A 22,498-nucleotide genomic window follows, 5' to 3' on the forward strand; every position below is an offset into this window, starting at 1 on the left:
CAGTTTTTGCTTTGTCATTATGGGGTATTGTGTGTAGATTGATGAGAAACATTTTTTTTTAAATCGATTTTAGAATACGGCTCTAATGCAACAAAATGTGGAAAAGGTCAAGGGGTCTGAATACTTAGCGAATGCACTGTATGTCTTGATGGTCAAGGATTACAATAGTTCAGTTGATTATATAATGGTTGACTGCCATGGTAAGCCATGGGAAGTATTCCAAAGACATTGTGGTTTCTGACAAACTACGTCATAGAATATTATTTCTATGGCATACTGAGCCATACATCTGTCTGCTGCTGTCTTCTTGCCGCTGATTGTAAACGTAGATACTGTGTGACACTGTGTAAATTCATGGAAAACAAGAAGTGCCTTTGACTTGTCTGGATGCAGGGACTTGGTGATTTCATGGGCACGTATGTACCTTCAGTGTTTGTCGGTCCCAAAGGCCACCCACCAATACTCAAATTATATCTCAGAAGATAAGATTTCAATTTTTTTGCCCTTTACAGTTCTCCTTAATGATCGCACTAACAGTCAAGATATCATCCATCAAGCTCATTCTGAGATGTTCATGAAGAAAGGAACAGAAAAGAAGCAAATCCTCCCACAACATGTGCTTTGGTTCACCAAATCAAAATCTATTTATATATAGCCCTTTTCACAACAAGGATTGTCCAGAAACATATTCTGCAGGAGAAATCCCAATCAGGCCTGGAGGCGTTGTCATAGCTATCTTCATTTATTTAACTAGGCAAGTCAGTTCAGAACAAGTTCTTATTTACAATGACGGCCTACCCCAGCCAAACCTGGACAACACTAAACCAATTGTGCACAGCCCTATGGGACTCCCAATCACAGCCAGATGTGATTTAGCCTGGTTTTGAACCAGGGACTGTAGTGTTGCCTTTTTCACTGAAATGCAGTGTCTTAGGCCGCTGTGCCACTTGGGAGCACGAGTGCACAGAAACACTTAACCGGGTCTACCGGTCATGTCCCGCAGGATTGTGAAAGTGCAAAGACACTCCATTGACATAAAGGTGTTTTTGTAAAAAATGATAACATTTTGTTGTGTGCAACAGGGTGTCCATTGAATGCAAGCTTTACAAATTGTTGTATTGTTAGAACATGTATAGCCTGTCTATCTATGGGTAACCGGGGTGATGTGTTACGCTCCACCTGCTCAGTTTCCCACCACAAAACACCAGAAAATGTCCAAAAAGAGTAGAACCAGCTCACCTGATTTTACTATGATTTCACTATTAGATGTTCAATGTTTCTTTTGAAAAACAATATTTTAAAAGGAATAGTTTCACCATTTTACCATATTTACCATATTAATATTAAAAGTTCAGTTCACGTACAGGCTTGACCTTAAAATGAGGAACAAACATCTAATCACATGAAATAAATAATAGTATTCAGAAATGACAAGGGCTTTACAATGATGGTGAAATCTTCCTAGAAGTCCCAGAAGTTGCAGAGGGACATGTCAAAATGCAGAATTTTGGCTTTTTAGCAAGTCTTTATTCAAAAAAAAATTGGATTTATTGAATTATTCATGTGGCCTATATTAAAGGGCACTTTATTTAATATTACAGGCTTTTAAATGTAATATTGGTGCACAATTTCTACTTCAAATATCAAAGAGATGCAAAAGGTACTCATTTGTTGGAACTATCATTGAAGTAGTTGAAAAATGTCCATGATTGTAACAATCTAAATAAGTATACCATAGAATCTCAGAATATTCCAGAGTGACACAATGCAAACTACCAAAGCCTTCTTGAAGTCTATAAAATTAGAAGTTAATGTGTGGGGGACCAGACATCCATCCTTGTCCCTGCTCCTCCCTTAGTGGCTGACTCCAAGCATACATTTTCAGTAAAGTAGAATAAAAAAGATTTATTTTGCAATCATTGTAATCATTGACCATCAAGACATAGGTGTAAACATCACATTTTCTGTGTTATCATGCTTGGTTCAGCAGATATGACGGAAAATACATAGTCCGGTTATGGCGTAATAGCAAAATTATCTCCACTGTCGCCATTGTTTAAAAAAATGTTGTGCATGGTATCATTGTAATCTTTGTCCATCACAACATAGGGGTAGACATCACCTTTTCTGTGATTTAATGTTTGCTTCAGTAGATATAATGCAAAATAAAAAAAATTGGCTATGGCAGAATGGAAAATAGCTGCCACGCCCGTCAGGAGGTGTTTTTCCAATGCCTCCATATATGAAAATATTCAGGGCCCCAAACTGTACAAGTGTACCAAGTTTAATTTTTTTATGAAAAAGTTAACATAATTTTCACGTATCCCTGGACTATTTAGATAAATTATCCAAATGAATAATCTGTTTTCTGGCATGGTAATGTGGAATGACTTCAATCAATAGATAACAGCCTAAGCCGAGCAACGACATTTGGTTAGGATACCGCAAATGCAGTAGCTCACCGGTTTACACAGATGTTGATACACTTACCAGCAGAACAACAGCAAACGTTATGTGACAATATGTAGGCCTAAGTAGCAATCCCACAATCTACTTGACTGATGTTGTTGTTCGCAGAGGCAAGCACTAAGGAACATTTATATTTCAATTTAACAAACGGTGAGAAACTCATTAAATAAGGGGAGAAAACAGAACATCCAATTCAACACTTCCATCTTCCATCTTTATGTAACAGCATTCAATATGAAACATGCCATCTCTCCTTCCTCCCTGGAGAATGCAGCTTTAGTGTTCATGGTTATATTTAAAGATAGACAGACCACTGACAGGGTTGCAGAGCAGCACTTAGTAAACCCAAGTCATCCTATTTAATAATGCAGGAACACACATGCAACAGGCACATGGCCATGCATATTAAAGCACCAGTGCAGCCCTGCAAGAAAGAACACCAGAGAGGATGGGAGAGGGTGGTCTGGGCTATGAGACATGTCTCCCTGTGAACATTTCTTTACGTCATGTCTCAAATGTAGTCTTCTCCTGAGGCTTCCATCTGCAAGCTAGACTGTAGACTGCAAGTTCTGCAGACAGTGCACTCTTTCGCTCTGACTTTGAGACTGGCCTCAGTGAAGAAGACATCAACTTTGCATGTTATAGCGAATGAAGTCCCAGATCAAGTTGCCTAAAAAGGTGATAGGATACATTTTTTTGTACACTTTTACATGGCTATAGTAGATGTTGTTGTAACAACAAGATCAAGTTGTATACTACTCTGCCCTACCAAGCAAAAAGGCAATAACTGCTCATTTGGTCGAAAATGAGTTAATGTCATTTTTGCTACATTAAATATATGCTTAAACATGTGGACAAGTATCCTGCCTCTATTGTACTGTGTTTTGGAGAAAATGGGTATCATGTTAGCAGTAACTGCTTCAAGTTACTGTGAAACCAAGGCAAATAAAAGCCATTTTTCTCAGTTCCACGCTGTGAGCAGTTATTGCGTTTTTGCATGGTAGGGCAGTACTGTCATCACTTTGAGCGTCATCATCACAGCGGGTGCATGAAGTGAGACCCAACATTTTACTATCCCTTACACCAACCAGTGCGTTCTAAATTCATTCTAAGTGTAATGTTGCCACCTTTTGTTCTAAAAGTGTAAAGCACCGGAAGTATTGATCTTCTTTCTGCCATACGTCATCACACTTCCTGCGCACGTGCGGTCCACATTAACTTGCGTTGTGTTCCTAGGTAGCTTTGACTTTGAAAAGCGTATTGTTATTTACTAATTAATGTATTGATTTTCGTATTGGAACGTCGACGCGAGGCTGCACGGTAAGTTGAGATCAACAACTTTGACGTAAATGTAAGAGACGCTTGTGCAAAGCGTTATTAACCCACATGATAGCCACTTAGCTAGCTAACGTTACCCAGTGTCAGCGTGTAGTGCCTATCATACGGCTAGCTAGCCTCTATGTTGGGATCACCAAACGTCAGGCTAACGGCTAGCTAGCTGCTATGTTTGTTTTTTTGCTACAAATCTCTGCAAAAGGACCACGTGATAATACAAATGTCCTGAATCCATTTGTCAACATAAATCTAGGCCATCTGATCTGTCTGGACACGTGAGATGGAGAGGATGAACATCGAGGAGAATAAAGTGAATGAGGATATGACCGATGATGATGAAGAATCTGGAGAAATGCCCAAGATTGAAGCAGATGAGGATGACGATGAAGAACTACATGATGAGGAACTTAAAGAACAGGCTGAAGGTGATCCCAAAGAGAAAAAGGTGTCAGTAGGCAAGACGTGTCTGCCTGGAATAGTGTATTTAGGTCATATACCACCAAGACTGAGACCCAAGAATATGCGCAACATGCTGAGTCTGTATGGGGAGATTGGAAGGATATTCCTACAGCCTGAAGGTAAGACTGCACTCACTCTGCATGTTAAAATCAACCCTGACACTGTCTGACAGGATTTCCGTGTTGTGTCTCAATCATTACAATGATACCTGTTGTCCTCAGACCGGTCTGTGAAGAGGAAGAAAAAGAAAGCTGGCACCAAGGCATGCAGTTTCACTGAGGGCTGGGTGGAGTTCAGGGACAAGAGAGTGGCCAAGAGAGTGGCAGCTAGCCTCCACAACACACCGATGGGCGCCCGGAAAAGGAGCCGCTTTGTCAGTGACCTTTGGAACATCAAGGTATCTCAATTTTCTCTTCAATGATCTTTGTGTGGACATTTTAGTGTGACTACATTTAACTTTGGAAGTGTAAAGCACTGTCATAACCCACATGCCTCAGATCCCTTATTAATAGAAACCTTAATACCAACATTTGATTTTGTTGACATTTTTACTGTCTAAATAACTATTCTGACTCTTAATTGTCAAGGTTATTGTTCAGTACCTCCACAGGTTCCAGTGGTGTCACCTGAGTGAGCGACTGGCCTATGAGATGACTGTGCTCCAGCAGCGCCTCAGAACTGAGATCTCTCAGGCCAAACGAGAGACCAACTTCTACCTGGCCAATGTGGAGAAGAGCCAGAACATGGACAAACTGAGGAAGAAGAGGGAGAGGAAGGGCGAGAAGATAGAGGAGAAGACTTGGAACTTCACCCAGCGACATACAGAGGATGAGATCCAGATGAGTCGCCTGCGTAAACAGACCATGTCCAAGAAGAACCTGCTGAAGGCCCAGGACAAGGCTAGGGACATACAACAGAAGTCCCAGTCCAACGTCTCTCTGCTGGCCAAGATCTTCAACAGCAGCAAAGCCAGGGACTGAACCTAGCCCGGCAGTTCTGGTCAAACACAGTATCCCAGGACTGGTCTCGTTCAGTATCACAATTAGAGCAACCTTTTGCCCCTGACACTTGCTGGTGTTGTGAGCGACACTGAGAGGATGGGCTCTGTCCAGACACACACAGACTCGAGGGAAAAATACGGTGTTCTCCATCAGTATAATTTGATTATAAATGTAGGAGAGACTTGGACAGATCCTCTTTTTGGTTTAATGTGTTGTAAACTATAAGCTATGATGCAGTAACAATGTGTTCAACACCATGGAAAACATCTGCTCATACTGTATGTGCTATTTGGAAACATTAAACGGAAATACCTCTTATTTTATTTAATTATTGTAAAGATAAGCACAAACCATACATTGATGATCTATGCTGAACAAAAATATAAACGCAACATGTGAAGTGTTTTCCATATGCGCAAAAAGTGTTCCTTTCAAATTTTGTTCACAAATTTGTTTATATCCCTGTCAGTGAGCATTTCTCCTTTGCCACGATAATCCATCCATCTGGCAGGTGTGACAGCATGATCATTACACTGGTGTACCTTGTGCTGGGGATAATGAAAGGCCACTTTAAAATATGCCAGATGTCTCAAGTTTTGAGGGAGCATGCAATTGGCATGCTGACTGCAGGAATGTCCACCACAGATGTTGCCAGAAAATTGATTGTTAATTTCTCTACCATAAGGTAACTCCAATGTTGTTTGGCTGGGCCTGGCTCCCCAGCACCATGGAAAACACCTGCTCATACTGTATGTGCTATTTGGAAACATTAAATTATCTGTTCTTGTTAATATTACCAGGAGTCTGAAAGTATTGAAATACATATTGTATACTGAACAAAACCATAAAATGCAACAAATCCAAAGATTTTACTGAGTTACAGTTCATATAAGGAAATAAGTCAATTGAAATGAAATTCATAGATTAAGGCCTAACTTATTTCCTTATATGACCTGTAACTCAGTAAAATCTTTGGAATTGTTGCATTTTATGGTTTTGTTCGGTATACAATATGTATTTCAATACTTTCATACTCCTGGTAATATTAACAAGAACAGATCATTTGGTTAATGACAAAAATAAGACCAAGTCAGGATCAAAATCACTCATTACTGATTTGTTTCAACTACAGTCGTGGCCAAAAGTTTAGAGAATGACAAATTAATTTTCACAAAGTCTGCTGCCTCAGTGTCTTTAGATATTTTTGTCAGATGTTACCATGGAATACTGAAGTATAATTACAAGCACAACATAAGTGTCAAAGGCTTTTATTGACAATTACATGAAGTTGATGCAAAGAGTCAATATTTTCAGTGTTGACCCTTCTTTTTCAAGACCTCTGCAATCCGCCCTGGGATGCTGTCAATTAACTTCTGGGCCACATCCTGACTGATGGCAGCCCATTCTTGCATAATCAATCCTTGGAGTTTGTCAGAATTTGTGGGTTTTTGTTTGTCCACCTGCCTCTTGAGGATTGACCACAAGTTCTCAATGGGATTAGGGTTTGGGGAGTTTCCTGGCCATGGACCCAAAATATTGATGTTTAGTTCCCCGAGCCACTTAGTTATCACTTTTGTCTTATGGCAAGGTGCTCCATCGTGCTAGAAAAGGCATTGTTCGTCACCAAACTGTTCCTGGATGGTTGGGAGAAGTTGCTCTTGGAGGATGTGTTGGTACCATTCTTTATTCATGGCTGTGTTCTTAGGCAAAATTGTGAGTGAGCCCACTCCCTGGGCTGAGAAGCAACCCCACACATTAATGGTCTCAGGATGCTTTACTGTTGGCATGACACAGGACTGATGGTAGCGCTCACCATGTCTTCTCCGAACAAGCTTTTTTTCCAGATGCTCCAAACAATCGGAAAGGGGATTCATCAGAGAAAATGACTTTACCCCAGTCCTCAGCAGTCCAATCCCTGTACCTTTTGCAGAATATCAGTCTGTCCCTGATGTTTTTCCTGGAGAGAAGTGGCTTCTTTGCTGCCCTTCTTGACACCAGGCCATCCTCCAAAAGTCTTTGCCTCACTGTGTGTGTAGATGCACTCAGACCTGCCTGCTGCCATTCCTGAGCAGGCTCTGTACTGGTGGTGCCCCAATCCTGCAGCTGAATCAACTTTAGGAGACGGTCCTGGCGCTTGCTGGACTTTCTTGGGCGCCCTGAAGCCTTCTTCACAATTGATCCGCTCTCCTTGAAGTTCTTGATGATCCGATAAATTATTGATTTAGGTGCAATCTTACTGGCAGCAATATCCTTGCCTGTGAAGCCCTTTTTGTGCAAAGTAATGATGACGGCACGTATTTTCTTGCAGATAACCATGGATGACAGAGGAAGAACAATGATTCCAAGCACCACCCTCCTTTTGAAGCTTCCAGTCTGTTATTCGAACTCAATCAGTATGACAGAGTGATTTCCAGCCTTGTCCTCGTCAACACTCACTCACACCTGTGTTAACGAGAGAATCACTGACATGATGTCAGCTGGTCCTTTTGTGGCAGGGCTGAAATGCAGTGGAAATGTTTTTGGGGGATTCAGTTCATTTGCACGGCAAAGACGGACTTTGCAATTTAATTGCAATTCATCTGATCACTCTTCATAACGTTCTGGAGTATATGCAAATTGCCATCATACAAACTGAGGCAGCAGACTTTGTGAAAATGTATATTTGCGTCATTCTCAAAACTTTTGGCCATGACTACACTGAACAAAAATATCAACGCAACATGCAACAATTTCAACGATTTTACTGAGTTACAGTTCATATAAGAAAATCACTCCATTTAAATGAATTCATTATAAACATTTCTGGGATCTTTTATTTCAGCTCATGAAACCAAAACTTTACATGTTGCGTTTATATATTTTTGTTCAGTATATACAGTTGAAGTCAGAAGTTTACATACACCTTAGCCAAATACATTTAAACTCAGTTTTTCACCATTCCTCATATTTAATCCTAGTAAAAATTCCCTGTCAGTTAGGATCACCACTAAATTTTAAGAATGTTAAATGTCAGAATAATAGTAGAGAGAATGATTTATTCCAGCTTTTGTTTCTTTCATCACATTCCCAGTGGGTCAGAAGTTTACATACACTCAATTAGTATTTGGTAGCATTGCCTTTAAATTGTTTAACTTGGGTGAAACGTGTCAGGTAGCCTTCCACAAGGTTCCCACAATACGTTGGGTGAATTTTTTCTATAGGATTGAGGTCAGGGCTTTGTGATGGCCACTCCAATACCTTGACTTTGTTGTCTTTAAGACATTTTGCCACAACTTTGGAAGTATGCTTGGGGTCATTGTCCATTTAGAAGACCCAATTGCGACCCAGCTTTAACTTCCTGACTGATGTCTTGAGATGTTGCTTCAATATACCCACATAATTGTTCTACCTCATGATGCCATCTATTTTGTGAAGTGCACCAGTCCCTCCTGCAGCAAAGCACCCCCACAACATGATGCTGCCACCCCCATGCTTCACGGTTGGGATGGTGTTCTTCGGATTGCAAGCATCCCCCTTTTTCCTCCAAACATAACAATGGTCACTATGGCCAAACAGTTCTTTAAAAAAAAATTAGACCAGAGGACATTTCTCCAAAAAGTACGATCGTTGTCCCCATGTTGCAGTTGCAAACCGTAGTCGGTCATTTTTTTAAATGGCGGTTTTGGAGCAGTGGCTTCTTCCTTGCTGAGCGGCCTTTCAGGTTATGTCGATATAGGACTCGTTTTACTGTGGATATAGATAGTTTTTTACCTGTTGCCTCCAGCATCTTCACAAGTTCCTTTGCTGTTGTTCTGGGATTGATTTGCACTTTTCGCACCAAAGTACGTTCATCTCTAGGAGACAGAACACATCTCCTTCCTGAGCGGTATGACGGCTGTGTGGTCCCATGGTGTTTATACTTGTGTACTATTGTTTGTACAGATGAACGTGGCACCTTCAGGCATTTGTAAATTGCTCCCAAGGATGAACCAGACTTGTGGAGGTCTACATTTTATTTTCTGAGGTCTTGGCTGATTTCTTTTGATTTTCCCATGATGTCAAGCAAAGAGGCACTGAGTTTGAAGGTAGGCCTTGAAATACATCCACAGGTACACCTCAAATTGACTCAAATTATGTCAATTAGCCTATCAGAAGCTTCTAAAGCCATGAAATAATTTTCTAGAATTTTCCAAGCTGTTTAAAGGCACAGTCAACTTAGTCTATGTAAACTTCTGACCCACTGGAATTGTGATACAGTGAATTATAAGTGAAATAATCTGTCTGTAAACAATTGCTGGAAAAATGACTTGTGTCATGCACAAAGTAGATGTCCTAACCAACATGCCAAAACTATAGTTTGTTAACAAGAAATTTGTGGAGTGGTTGAAAAACGAGTTTTAATGACTCCAACCTAAGGGTATGTAAACCTCTGACTTCAACTGTATGTGTCTCTGTTAACGTTGAAAACCATGCTTCTCCCTCTAATAGCATCCTGACTGGTTGCATCACTGCCTGGTATGGCAATTGCTCGGCCTCTGACCGCAAGGCACTACAGAGGGTAGTGCGTACGTACTGGGGCTAAGCGGCCTGCCATCCAGGACCTCTACACCAGGCGGTGTTAGAGGAAGGCCCTAAAAATGCTCAAAGACCCCAGCCACCCCAGTCATAGACTGTTCTCTCTACTACCGCATGGCAAGCGGTACCGGAGTGCCAAGTCTAGGACAAAAAGGCTTCTCAACAGTTTTTACCGCCAAGCCATAAGACTCCTGAACAGGTAATCAAATGGCTACCCGGACTATTTGCATTGTGTTCCCCCCCCCCCCCCCCCTCCCAACCCCTCTTTTTACACTGCTGCTACTCTCTGTTTAGCATATATGCATAGTCACTTTAACTATACATTCATGTACATACTACCTCAATTGGCCCGACCAACCAGTGCTCCGTTAGCTAACCGGGCTATCTGCATTGTGTCCCACCACCATCCGCCAACCTTTCTTTTACGCTACTGCTACTCTCTGTTCATCATATATGCATAATCACTTTAACCATATCTACATGTACATACGACCTCAATCAGCCTGACTAACCGGTGTCTGTATGTAGCCTCGCTACTTTTATAGCCTCGTCACTGTATATAGCCTGTCTTTTTACTGTTGTTTTATTTCTTTACCTACCTATTGTTCAGCTAATACCTTTTTTGCACTATTGGTTAGAGCCTGTAAGTAAGCATTTCACTGTAAGGTCTACACCTGTAGACCTGTAGACAACTTGTATTCGGCGCACTTGACAAATAAACTTTGATTTGATTTTAATATTTTCTTGGACACGTCACATTGCGTGTGTTATGTTCATTGCGTGTTTGTTAGGTAACTTTTCTCAGAAAGGTATTTGTATTTATTAAGGATCCCCATTAGTTCCTGCCAAGGCAGTAGCTATTCTTCCTGGGGTTTATTATGGATCCCCATTAGTTCCTGCCAAGGCAGCAGCTACTCTTCCTGGGGTCCAGCAAAATGTAGGCAGTTATATACAATTTAAAAAACACTGCAATACATTTCATAACAGATTTCACAACACATTACGTGTGTGCCCTCAGGCCACTACTCTACTACCACTTATCTAGAACACAAAATCCATGTGTACCTGTGTGTTTAGTGCTATGTTGTCATGTGTCTGTGCCTGTGTGTGTCTTTTCACAGTCTGCCCTGTTCCATAAAGTATTTTTTTAATCTTTTAATTTAAAAAAAAATCTGATGTTACTGCTTGCATGAGTTACTTGATGTGGAATAGAGTTCCATGTAGTCATGGCTCTATCTAGTACTGTGTGCCACCCATAGTCTGTTCTGGACTTGGGGACTGTGAAGAGACCACTGGTGGTCTTGTGGGGTATGCATGGGTGTCTGAGCTGTGTGCTAGTAGTTAAACATATGCATTCAACATTTCAATACTTCTCACAAAACAAGGGTTGATGAAGTCAATCTCTCCTCTACTAATGTTAGTGCTCCATGTACATTTAAGGGCCAGCCGTGCTGCCCTGTTCTGGGCCAATTGTCATTTTCTAAAGTCCCTCTTTGTGACACCTGACCACACGACTGGACAGTAGTCCAGCCTGTAGGACCTGCCTTGTTGATAAAATTGTTAAGATGGCAGAGCAGTGCTTTATTATGGACAGACCTCTCCCCATCTTAGCTACTGTTGCATCAATATGTTTTGAGCATGACAGTTTACAATCCAGGGTTACTCCAAGCAGTTTCGTTTCCTCAACTTGCTCAATTTCCACATTATTCATTACAGGATTTAGATGAGGTTTAGTGAATGGTTTGTCCCAAATACAATGCTTTTAGTTTTAGAAACATTTAGGACTATCTTATTTCTTACCACCCATTCTAAAACTGATTGCAGCTCTTTGTTAAGTGCTGCAGTGATTTCACTTGCTGTGGTAGCTGATGTGTATAATGTTGAGTCATCAGCATCCAGGCTGTGTCACAATCGGCTGTGATTGGGAGTCTCATTTGGCGCACAATTGGCCCAGCGTCGTCCGGGTTTGGCCGGTGTAGGCCATCATTGTAAATAAGAATTTGTTCTTAACTGACTTGCCTAGTTAAATAAAGGTTAAAAAAAACAATATTTTAAAAAGCATACATAGACACACAGGCTTTACTCAGAGCCAGTGGCAGGTCATTAGTAAAGATTGAAAAAAGGGGCATAGACAGCTGGCCTGGGGAATGCCTGACTCTAACTGGTTTATGTTGGAGAGGCTTCCATTAAAGAACACCCTCTGTGTTCTGTTAGACAAGTAACTCTCAATCCACAATATAGCAGGGGGTGTAAAGCCATAACACACAATTTTCCAGCAGCAGATTATGATTGATAATGTCAAAAGTTGCACTGAAGTCTAACAAAACAGCTCCCACAACTGTTTTATCAATTTCTCTCAGCCAATCATCAGTCATTTGTGTAAGTGCCGAAACATCCCTTCCCTATAAGCGTGCTGAAACTTTTCCCAGATATGGCTGCTATATTATGATCACTACATCCGATGGATTTGGATACTGCTTGAAAGCAGATTTCTGCAACATTAGTAAAGATGTGATCAATACATGTGAATGATTTCATTCCTGTGCTGTTTGTAAATACCCTGGCAGGTTGACTAATAACCTGAAACAGGTTGCAGGCACTGATTACAGTTTGAAGCTTTTTCTTGAGTGGGCAGCTTAATGAAAGCCAGTCTATTTAGGTCACCGAGAAAATATACCTCTCTGTTGATATCACATACATTATCAAGCATTTCACACATATTATCCAGTGGTCTATATAAGCTTCCCACCAGAATGGGCTTTATGTGAGGCAGCTGAACCTGTAGCCATATGACTTCAACAGCATTTGATATGAGATCCTTTCCAATCCCTACGGGAATATGATTCTGAACATACACAGGAACACCTCCACCATCGGCATCTGAAGATGTTGAAACCGTGTATTGGTACCACTGTATTATCTACGTGAGTTCAGAGATAGTCAGTATATGAATGTTTTCTGTTACTAGCAAGTTATCAATTTCATGAACCTTGTTTCTTAGGCTACATACAGTACGTTAACGTGAGCTATTTTACTGAACCTTTATTTAACCTGGCAAGTCAGTTAAGAAAAATATCTTATTTTCAATGACGGCCTAGGAACAGTGGGTTAACTGCCTTGTTCAGGAGCAGAACGACAGATTTTTACCTTGTCAGCTCGGGGATTCAATCTTGCAACCTTTCGGTTACTAGTCCAACACTAACCACTAGGCTACCTGGCGCCCTTTGTATGGCTATGGGCCTCTTGGTGCTACTCATGGAACACAATACCAATAAATACATTACCTTCAAGCTATGGTGACCAAAGTGAATATGTACAATGCCTTCAGAAAGTATTCACAACCCCTGACTTGTTCCACATTTTGTTGTGTTACATCCTTAATTTAAAATCGATCAAATGTAGTTTTTTTGTCACTGGCCTCTGCACAATACCCCATAATGTCAAAGTGGAATTATGATTTTAGAAGTTTTTACAAATGTATTAAAAATGAAAAGCTGAAATGTCTTGCGTCAATAAGTATTCAACCCCTTTGTTATGGTAAGCCTAAATAAGTTCAGGAGTAAAAATTTGCTTAACAAGTCAGGTTTCATGGACTCACTTTGTGTGCAATAATAGTGTTTACCATGATTTCTGAAGGACTACCTCATCTCTGTACCCCACACATACAATTATCTGTAAGGTTCCTCAGTCGAGCAGTGAATTTAAAACACAGATTCAACCACAAAGACCAGGGAGGTTTTCCAATGCCTCGCAAAGGGCACCTATTGGTAAATGGGTATCAATACACCCAGTAACTACAAAGTTGTTCCTAACTCAGTTGCCGGAGAGGAATGAAACCGCTCAGGGATTTCACCATGTGTCCAATGGTGACTTTAAAACAGTTACAGAGTTTAATGGCTGTGATAGGAGAAAACTGAGGATGGAACAACAACATTGTAGAAAAGAAGGAAGCCAGTACAGAATAAAAGAGACAAGGCAGTAAGTCTTTAATTTGGGGAAAATACAACACATTACTGAGTATCACTCTACATATGCACAACATAGTGGTGGCTGCATCATGTTATGGGTATGCTTGTAATCATTAAGGACCGGTGAGTTTTTCAGGATAAAAAATAAATGGAATGGAGCTAAGCACAGGCAAAATCATAGATGTGGTCTAATTGCCCCTACCCTGACTGACAGTCTCCTCACCCTATCACCAACCACCATCCCCTGTCCAATCCCCCTCCAGCAGAGGCGGGACTCCAGCTCCTTCACAACCTTAAAATACCCACACCTGTCACTAATCAGTGTGGCAGATCTTACCATTTCGGTTTGAAAGTGGTTTGCTACAAGACACCTTTTCTCTTGTAACCCTTTCCTTTGTGTATTTGGATGTTTATGACCAAGTATCCATCCCATCCTTACATCCTCAACCATTTTATCATCTGTCATCATTATCTTCAACAATTTAACTGAAATAATAAACCACAATCTCTAATGGGAACTGCACCACGCCCTAACTCAAACCAACAGTTACAGCAAGATACAGTCCTTTTACCACCACAACTCAGATCAGTTTTTACACTAGAGAAAAACCTGGTTCAGTCTGCTTTCCACCAGATACTGGTAGATGAATTCACCTTCCAGCAGGACAATAACCTGAAACACAAAACCAGATCTACACTGGGGTTGATTACCAAGAAGACAGTGAATGTTCCTGAATGGCCGAGTTACAGTTTTGACTTAAATCTACTTGAAAATCTCTGGCAAGATATGAAAATAGTTGTCTAGCAATGATTAACGACCAATTTGACAGCGCTTGAAGAATTCTGAAAAGAATACTAGGAAAATGTCCAGATGTGGAACACTCTTAGAGACCCAGAAAGACTCACAGCTGTAATCGCTGCCAAAGGTGCTTCTACAAAGTATTGACTCAGGGGTGTGAATACTTATATAAATTAGATATTTCTGTATTTCATTTTCAATATATTTGCAAGCATTTCTAAAAACATATTTTCACTTTGTTATTATGGAGTTTTGTGTGTATATGGGTGAGAAAATCAATCCATTTTATTTATTTTGAATTCAGGCTGTAAAACAACATGTGGAATAAGTAAAGCGGTATGAATACTTTTTGAAGGCATTGTAACTGACCCAATGTTTCTGTAATGATAAATTCTGTAATGATCCTAGGATGTACATGTTGTTTAAGTTAGAGAGATGTAAAATGTAGGTTTGGCAAGGTATTCGTCTGAGCACGACCCATCCTTTGTGATGTTAATAAAGACATGAATTGGATTTAAGCATTTGTCCTTTGTTCTCAATATCTTCATTACCATCACAACTCCAAACCCTTCATTACAAAGATGGGTTCAAAATAATCTGAGTAAAATCCATCATTAAAAATATGAATGTTCAGCAAATCTTGCAAGTATTAAACAATTGATGCCTGACAAGCAAAGTTTACAATTGATAAATTCAATTATGGGCCAGTAACCAAACGGTTGCTGGTTTGAATCCCCGAACCAACTTGGTGAAAAATTGACCGATGTGCCCTTGAGCAAGACACTTAACCCTAATTGCTCCTGTAAGTTGCTCTGTATAAGTGTCTGCTAAATGACTAACATGTAATATACAACAATTTTACAAAATGTGAAGCATAAAGAATATAATGTAAAGCACTGCATTTTACTGTCATCACATCAGAAATATGGTAATAAGATGACTTCCTGATTTTGTTCATCTTGGTTTGACTCCTATTACACAACACTAAGTAGTTTTAAATCGTCAAATAAAGGCTTTGTGAATAGGGACAATACACCCGCCCTTCCTTTTGTGCTCCACTCTGGCAGACGGAAGGATACAGAGAGCTCCATTCAATTAAACCCACATTGCAGTATTTACGCAGTAGTGTCAAAATGGTGCTGGGTCCTCTAAAAGTAGCAGGTAGGCCTTCCTTACAGATAGGTCAGTGCTATCCGGAATCATTGGGATGTCCCTCCCATAAAATGTAACTCTAACATTAACATTTACCATAACCCTTACCCAACCTTAACACTTACCTTAACCATAACCATTTTAAATGTCAACTTCAATGGAGCAGGGACTTCCCAAGGATCCTAATTGCACAGACCCTTTCAGATAGATGTTTTGTTTTCACAGTGCCACTCCTTAGTGTGTACATGGGCAATAGGTAAGTAAATAAAGATACTGGATGAACATAGGTGCGGTAGGTGTTATTGAATGTGTACCAAGGCCTGTCACGTCTTTATCCCAAGAACACAGATTTCTCCAGGCCATCCTCCACTTTAGTGTACTCCAGGTGGGATTTGAAATATTTGCTCTCGTACCGAGGGCTGTTTCTGACATACTCCAAGTAGTCAGGGGTTCCAGGACAGATCACATTGTCTGCTAGCAGTATGGATCCTTTCCTCAGCAGCTGACACTCCTGACGAAAGACGCAAAGGAACAAGGGAAGAATTGGCTGCTGTTCATTTTCATGCAAAGTAATACAGTACATGTACAGGGTAATTGCAGACATATACAGCTGTTTTTTTACCTCTAGAAGTTTGATGTCAGGCAGGTAGCGGTCTTTCCAGTGGTCCAAGAAGACAAAATCAAACGTTTTAATCCCAAATAGTTCCTGCATCTTGGGGATTAGATCTCCTGAGGCTCCTTCCACCAGACAAATCTGACAAAACATCATGGGAGTTTTAAGAAAATAAATATGATTGACTCTGTCTACTGTATACCTGTTTGGAATTCAGTAAACACACCAGAGCAATGTTTAAGCATACATAAAGACCACAATGTGTGTTCTATTGAATTCAGCCCATCTGTCCATAGCACCCTCACCTTGTCCTGGAGCCCAGAATACTCAATGATCTGACGAGCCACAGCGGCATAGTCTGGGTTGAACTCCAGGGTAATGAGCTTGGTACCAGGGGGCAGCAGGCGGGCAATACGAACAGTGGAATAACCACAGTACGTACCCAGCTCCAGGGCAGTGGATGGACTAACCTCGCACACCACAGAGTCCAAGATGGCCCCTAAATACACAGACAGGACAATAATGTGACTAATATAACTTCACAGTTCTTAATGTAGTTTCCTAGGTAATATACAGAATATTACCACATACCAGTATATATTCAAAAGTAACCTGTTATTTGACTGACTGTGCTTGTGGCATGTGCTTCTGGCACGTGTGTGTGTGTGTCAAGTACCCATCTATGCATGTGCAGTCATGCAGATGTCTTATTGACCCAGACAAACTGTACATTCATGACTGAGCTGGGATAAGTCTTAAGGCTATTCTCTCATGAAACAATATAGACTTGTAGAGGGAGGGAAGAATCCACAGGTCAACATTCAAGAGAGTGTGTAAGAACACACTGAGAGAGGAGGCAACCAGGAAATACATGTGAAAGCAGAACACAAGGTGTACAATACCTTTCTCATCTCCCACATTCATGGCCCATTCAGAATGCCTGCAGAAGTAATCGATAGTAGAGATGACACTCTGAGGGTCTCCTTTGATTGCCTTCTTCTGAACTGCTCTCAGAAGACGCTGGGCATCAGAGGGAGAACGAGGGTTTTAGTGAGAAGAAACAAAGAACCAGACCAGAAGAAACTTCTGATATTAATACAGGGGAAAGATAAAACTTAAAAAAAAAGAAGCTATGATATCTTCATCTTCTATCACTTTTCTGCATTAAAAAACGAGTGAATGTAACTCAGTAAACATGAGTTCCAAAGGGTGAAAGGTTTGAGAGGTCACCTGGGGTCGGGTGGATCGGGTGAGGATATTTAGTGCCCTCTCTACAATGGTGTCGTGCCAGAGCAGGGCCCACCATGCATTGTACTGCACAGCTGCAGGGATCAGCCAGGAGTACAGGACATACAGAACAGCTGCTCCGCCACAGCACAAAGCCAGGAAAGACAGCAACATGCTGGGGAGGAAAAGACCAGACACACTGTTATAAGAGAGCACACTAGGGTACTGTTTCCCTATGTTTGTCCTCAGCAGGCCTCTGTAGCGACAACACTATAATAATATGTTGATTCAACCTACATTTGTAAGGCAACTAGCTGCAATAGGATTGTGAGTTTGCTCAACATTTGAGAATATAGCAGAACATTACATTACATTTACATTACATTTAAGTCATTTAGCAGACGCTCTTATCCAGAGCGACTTACAAATTGGAAAGTTCATACATATTCATCCTGGTCCCCCCGTGGGAATTGAACCCACAACCCTGGCGTTGCAAGCGCCATGCTCTACCAACTGAGCCACACGGGACCACGAACCAACATACAGCATACAGTGTGTGCAAACATGTCATCCATGCAAAGGGTGGCTATTTGAAGAATCTCAAATATAAAATATATTTTGATTTGTTTAACACTTTTTTGGTTACTTCATGATTCCATATGTGTTATTTCAGAGTTTTGATGTCTTCACTATTATTCTACAACATAGAAAATAGTCAAAATAAAGAAAAACCCTTGTATGAGTAGGTGTTCTAAAACTTTTGACCAGTAGTGTATATCATAAGGCCTTTCTTTGAAGGCCTAGTTACACCCTAACGCAGTGGTCTGAAACTCCTGGTTTACAGGCCACCAAGCCTGCAAGTCACATTATGCTGGCTTGCAAAGTGATGTGTAACTCCTATTGGAATCCAACCAGAGTGAAGATATACCACAATTGAACATTTTAAATCACCCGCAACCCGCATTGAGAATGACTGCCAGGGTAGGGCTGATTGATTATGATTATTGAGACTACCTAAATCATATAAACTGGAACAGCCATCTCAGTAACACATGGAAAAAGTCAAACTACTAATAGATTGGATTATTTTAGAAAAATGTATGTTATTTATGTTCCATAAGATTAATCAACCAATGCAAAAACATGCAAAAACACAGGTATTGAAACAAACAATTATAAAAATCAACCTGCAATAGAGCATGCTCTGGGAAATATGATAATGTTGGGCGTTGTTTTGAGCAAACATACATTTGCAATTTTACTCAACAAGCAGAGTTTGTTGATTTAACGTACAATTGTAAGGCAACCAGCTTCAATAGGATTGTGAGTTTGCTCAGCATTTGGCCATGTAGCTGAACCACATACAGTGTTGCCTAACCTTCCAAAGGCAAACATGAATTTGTCATTTTACGCAACAAGCTTTTTCAAATTCAGCTCACTTCGAGCGGGGTTTGTTGAGTAAACAACACATTAGTTCAAATTCTTGTCCATTTGAAGTAAACTCAACTCCCAGAATAGCGCTGATTAAGCAATTGGTTAAGTTGGCTTTTTGTTTCTTTTCTACAGATACAACCTCAAAATGGGTGAAAGACAAACAAAAAAAGGGTAAATTCATGACTTTTTGAAAAGGGCACTGGCCTTTGTAGCAGAGTGAATCCAACTTCATGGTGGTGCAACATGTATAGTCAAGATGAACAACATGCTAATAAAGATTACTACAGTACTGTGCATGAAGATAATAGACAGCCTCATGAATTATGCATATCATAAATAAAACCCTATTGGCATTGAATAGTGCTTCACTGGTGTTTGGTTAATATTTTGTAACTCCTCCTATTAATCCCGACAGTACACGACCCATATCAAATCATAAATAATTTCTAATAACCCTCTGTAGACCCAATTAAATTGGGTCGACAGGTAGCCTAGTGGTTAGAGTGTTGGGCCAGTAACCGAAAGGTTGCTAGATCGAATCGTCGAGCTGACAAGGTAAAAATCTGTTGTTCTGCCCCTGGACTAGGCAGTTAACCCACTGTTCCTAGGCTGTCATTGTAAATAAGAATTTGTTCTTAACTGATTTGCCTAGTTAAATAAAGGTAAATATGAAATAGAACTAAAATATCAATTTCAAATGAAACTGCAGTGGGAAGAGCTGCTGGAAAGTTAGAAAAATGTGTAATGCACCACAGTCAGCTCTTTCCTTGCACGTGAAGGAAATTGTGCAATTGTTTTGCTTGGGACTAGATGTGCTGTTTCTGCACGTATTGTGAGAAAACTGGCTTAAAGGCCAGGGTTAAGAACTGTGTCACAGTAAAGTCACAATAGGGTTATTTAAAACATATGTCAGTCCTTTTTACTGCAACACATCTATTTGTATGCATTGTAAAAAACTACTGGGGGCTAGCAGGTTGGTTTGTCCCACTGGTGATGTGAAGAGGTGTGGTGACATATTTTGGGGATATATATATATATATATATATATATATATATATATACACTATTTTGAAGGCTAGACAGTGAGGAAACATATTTAATATATTGTATATATATCAATAAAAACAAAGGCTATTAAAATACTGTTTTACTAGTATGATGTGTCCCTCGGTTTTATGTCATTAGTGTTACAACCTTAAAAATCACTGGATACAAAGATATGTAAGGACCTTGAGCATTCTCTCCGGTGGCAAACTGTTATCCGAGGAGGGGTCTACAAAGAAAATGATTAGCTAATCACACCCTTTTAGTATGTCATAAATGTGAGGATTCCATTGATAAGTGGTGAGTCTAGTGTCTCTTGGTGTTAGCCAATTTAAATGAAGGGAAATAACATTGTGACCAAAATTATTAATCATATCACTTTAGTAAATTATTTTGAAAAGATTGATGACCTTAGATTTGAGCATTTGTTGCATCCGTTTCAGAAAATCCTAATTTTCCTAAAATGTGTTAAAGGTATTGCAATCATTTGTGTTATTACTCCAAAATTGAACAGATGTAAATCGAACTAGTAAGGAAATCAAATTGTGCTCCTATTGCAATATCAGGGTTTGGCCAATATAGAACAACAACGCAACATGTTGACAAATTAGTCCCACTACAACCCTCCCTAATTAGTAGGCAGCAATACACTTTGGACCGGAGTTTCCTTTCAGTTGTTGTTGAGGACTTAAGAGCCCACGACTTCAAAAGAACAATAGAGGTGCCTGAGAAATGTTCACACGGTGAATTAAAGACGCTATCACCCACTGGGCAAAAAAACATGTTGAATCAATGTTGTATTCATGTAATTTCAACGACAAAGAAATCTATCAACATAAGGACATTTCGTATTTTTTCACCCAACTTTTAACCTAAATCCAATGACATGGGGACATTTGTTGTTGATTTCACAACTCAAACAAATATTAATTGAAAATAGACATTAAACTGAGCAGGTAGATGAGATAGCAACAATAGCATAAGCAGTAGCAGACAGACGGCTAGGAATCTGTCAGCTGAGACAATATTAGTTTACACACGGATAATAAAGCATGTGATGATTTTATCCTAATCTCTTTGGCGGAGGTTGAAGTCATGTTCAAGCTTCATTACATGGCCAAGTAAAAATATTTAGCTCTGCAAATTACCAAGAAAAAATATATATTTCATGCAATATCAAATATATCTATATTTATTATATACATATGAATTTAAGTAAATCTACACTAACATATTATACATGTTCTCAGATGTCAGTAAGCCCTCTTATTTCAGGTCATGGCAAAGCACCACAAACAATACTGTTATTGTGGTGGGGGGGGTTTCAAGTTAACATTTTTCACATTTTCTAAACAGCAACACACACACACAGAAAGCAATCTCACCATGGCTTTTCATGGAATTTAACACAACAAAGAAAGGACAGACAAACTGTTGCACATAATTCTGAAACATAATTTCCAATAGAGCCATATCTTACGTCCTGCTGATGTCTCCACGCTCAGAGCTGCTTCTCCACAACCTCTTATCCTTTGTTGCCTATTTCCCCTTTAAGTCCCTCACCACACTACGGGGCACGCTCCTCTCTCACTCTCTCTCTTCCTCTCGCTCTGTACTCTCTCGCTATTACTCTCCCAGGCAGCTTTGACGTGAGCTGAAAGGAATGTGCAGCTTTAGGTCAAACTGCAGAGCTTGGCTCAGTTGCACACACACAGTGACATAGCATAAGCCCCAAAACACACCCACACAAAGAGAGAAAGGCTAATCAACAGCCAACTGGGCAGAGTTTTAAATCCCTCTTTAGCCAATCATGCAATAATTCTATCTCTCTCTTTCTTCCTCTTGCCATGCTCCTCTCTCTCTCTGTCATCCTATCCTATCTTTCTCTTTCTTCCTCTTGCCATGCTCCTCTCTTTCTCATCCTATCTCTCTTTTTCTTCCTCTTGCCAAGCTCCTGTCTCTCTCTTCCTATCCTATCTCTGGCTTTCTGCCCCTCCCCCTCTCCACCCTCCCCTTACTACAGTAATTCACACATTCTGTAAAATAGATCAAGAGAGAGCAGCAGGAGAACTACACCCTGCATGGACGGCATTTTGTCACACTCAGGATATGCCTGAATGGAAAAAGCTTGAATAACACTTCATTATTACAACAAAATGAGAAGAAAAGAAAAACAGTCTCGAAACATAAAATATGAAAACATGGTTAAAATAGAATCAATAATGGCAGTTGGGCAGTGGGAATGGCAGTGAGTAAGTAAGTGTCCCTGGATGCTGTTTTGCAGACCACCATACCCTGCCTGACCTTATGGGCCTCTACCAGGAGGGCCAGAGGGTGGAGAGGCACAGCCTCATTCTCTCTCTGTACCTGCCATCCGCAATCTCCATCACACTTGAACACAGATGCTCCCTCCCAGCTAGCGCATCCCCACACACTGGAAAAA

General features: G+C 40.3%; 2 protein-coding genes across 2 annotated transcripts; one reads left to right on the plus strand and one right to left on the minus strand.

The window, feature by feature from the left end:
• The first annotated feature begins 3,655 nt into the window (after positions 1 to 3,655).
• Positions 3,656 to 5,582, plus strand: abt1 (activator of basal transcription 1). The gene is made up of 4 exons (XM_055932412.1): positions 3,656 to 3,789; positions 4,058 to 4,382; positions 4,485 to 4,660; positions 4,863 to 5,582. Exons 2-4 carry the CDS (start codon positions 4,085 to 4,087, stop codon positions 5,241 to 5,243), a joined length of 855 nt encoding a protein of 284 aa, XP_055788387.1. The 5' UTR covers positions 3,656 to 3,789; positions 4,058 to 4,084; the 3' UTR covers positions 5,244 to 5,582.
• Positions 5,583 to 13,782: 8,200 nt separating this feature from the next.
• On the minus strand, positions 13,783 to 21,923 carry comta (catechol-O-methyltransferase a). The gene is made up of 6 exons (XM_055932413.1): positions 21,536 to 21,923; positions 17,581 to 17,752; positions 17,253 to 17,370; positions 16,656 to 16,849; positions 16,360 to 16,491; positions 13,783 to 16,248 (listed from the first exon to the last, which is right to left on the minus strand). Exons 2-6 carry the CDS (start codon positions 17,749 to 17,751, stop codon positions 16,069 to 16,071), a joined length of 795 nt encoding a protein of 264 aa, XP_055788388.1. The 5' UTR covers position 17,752; positions 21,536 to 21,923; the 3' UTR covers positions 13,783 to 16,068.
• Between the last annotated feature and the right edge of the window lie 575 nt (positions 21,924 to 22,498).

The sequence above is a fragment of the Salvelinus fontinalis genome, chromosome 8 (genome assembly GCF_029448725.1).
Source record: "Salvelinus fontinalis isolate EN_2023a chromosome 8, ASM2944872v1, whole genome shotgun sequence".
NCBI lineage: Eukaryota > Metazoa > Chordata > Actinopteri > Salmoniformes > Salmonidae > Salvelinus > Salvelinus fontinalis.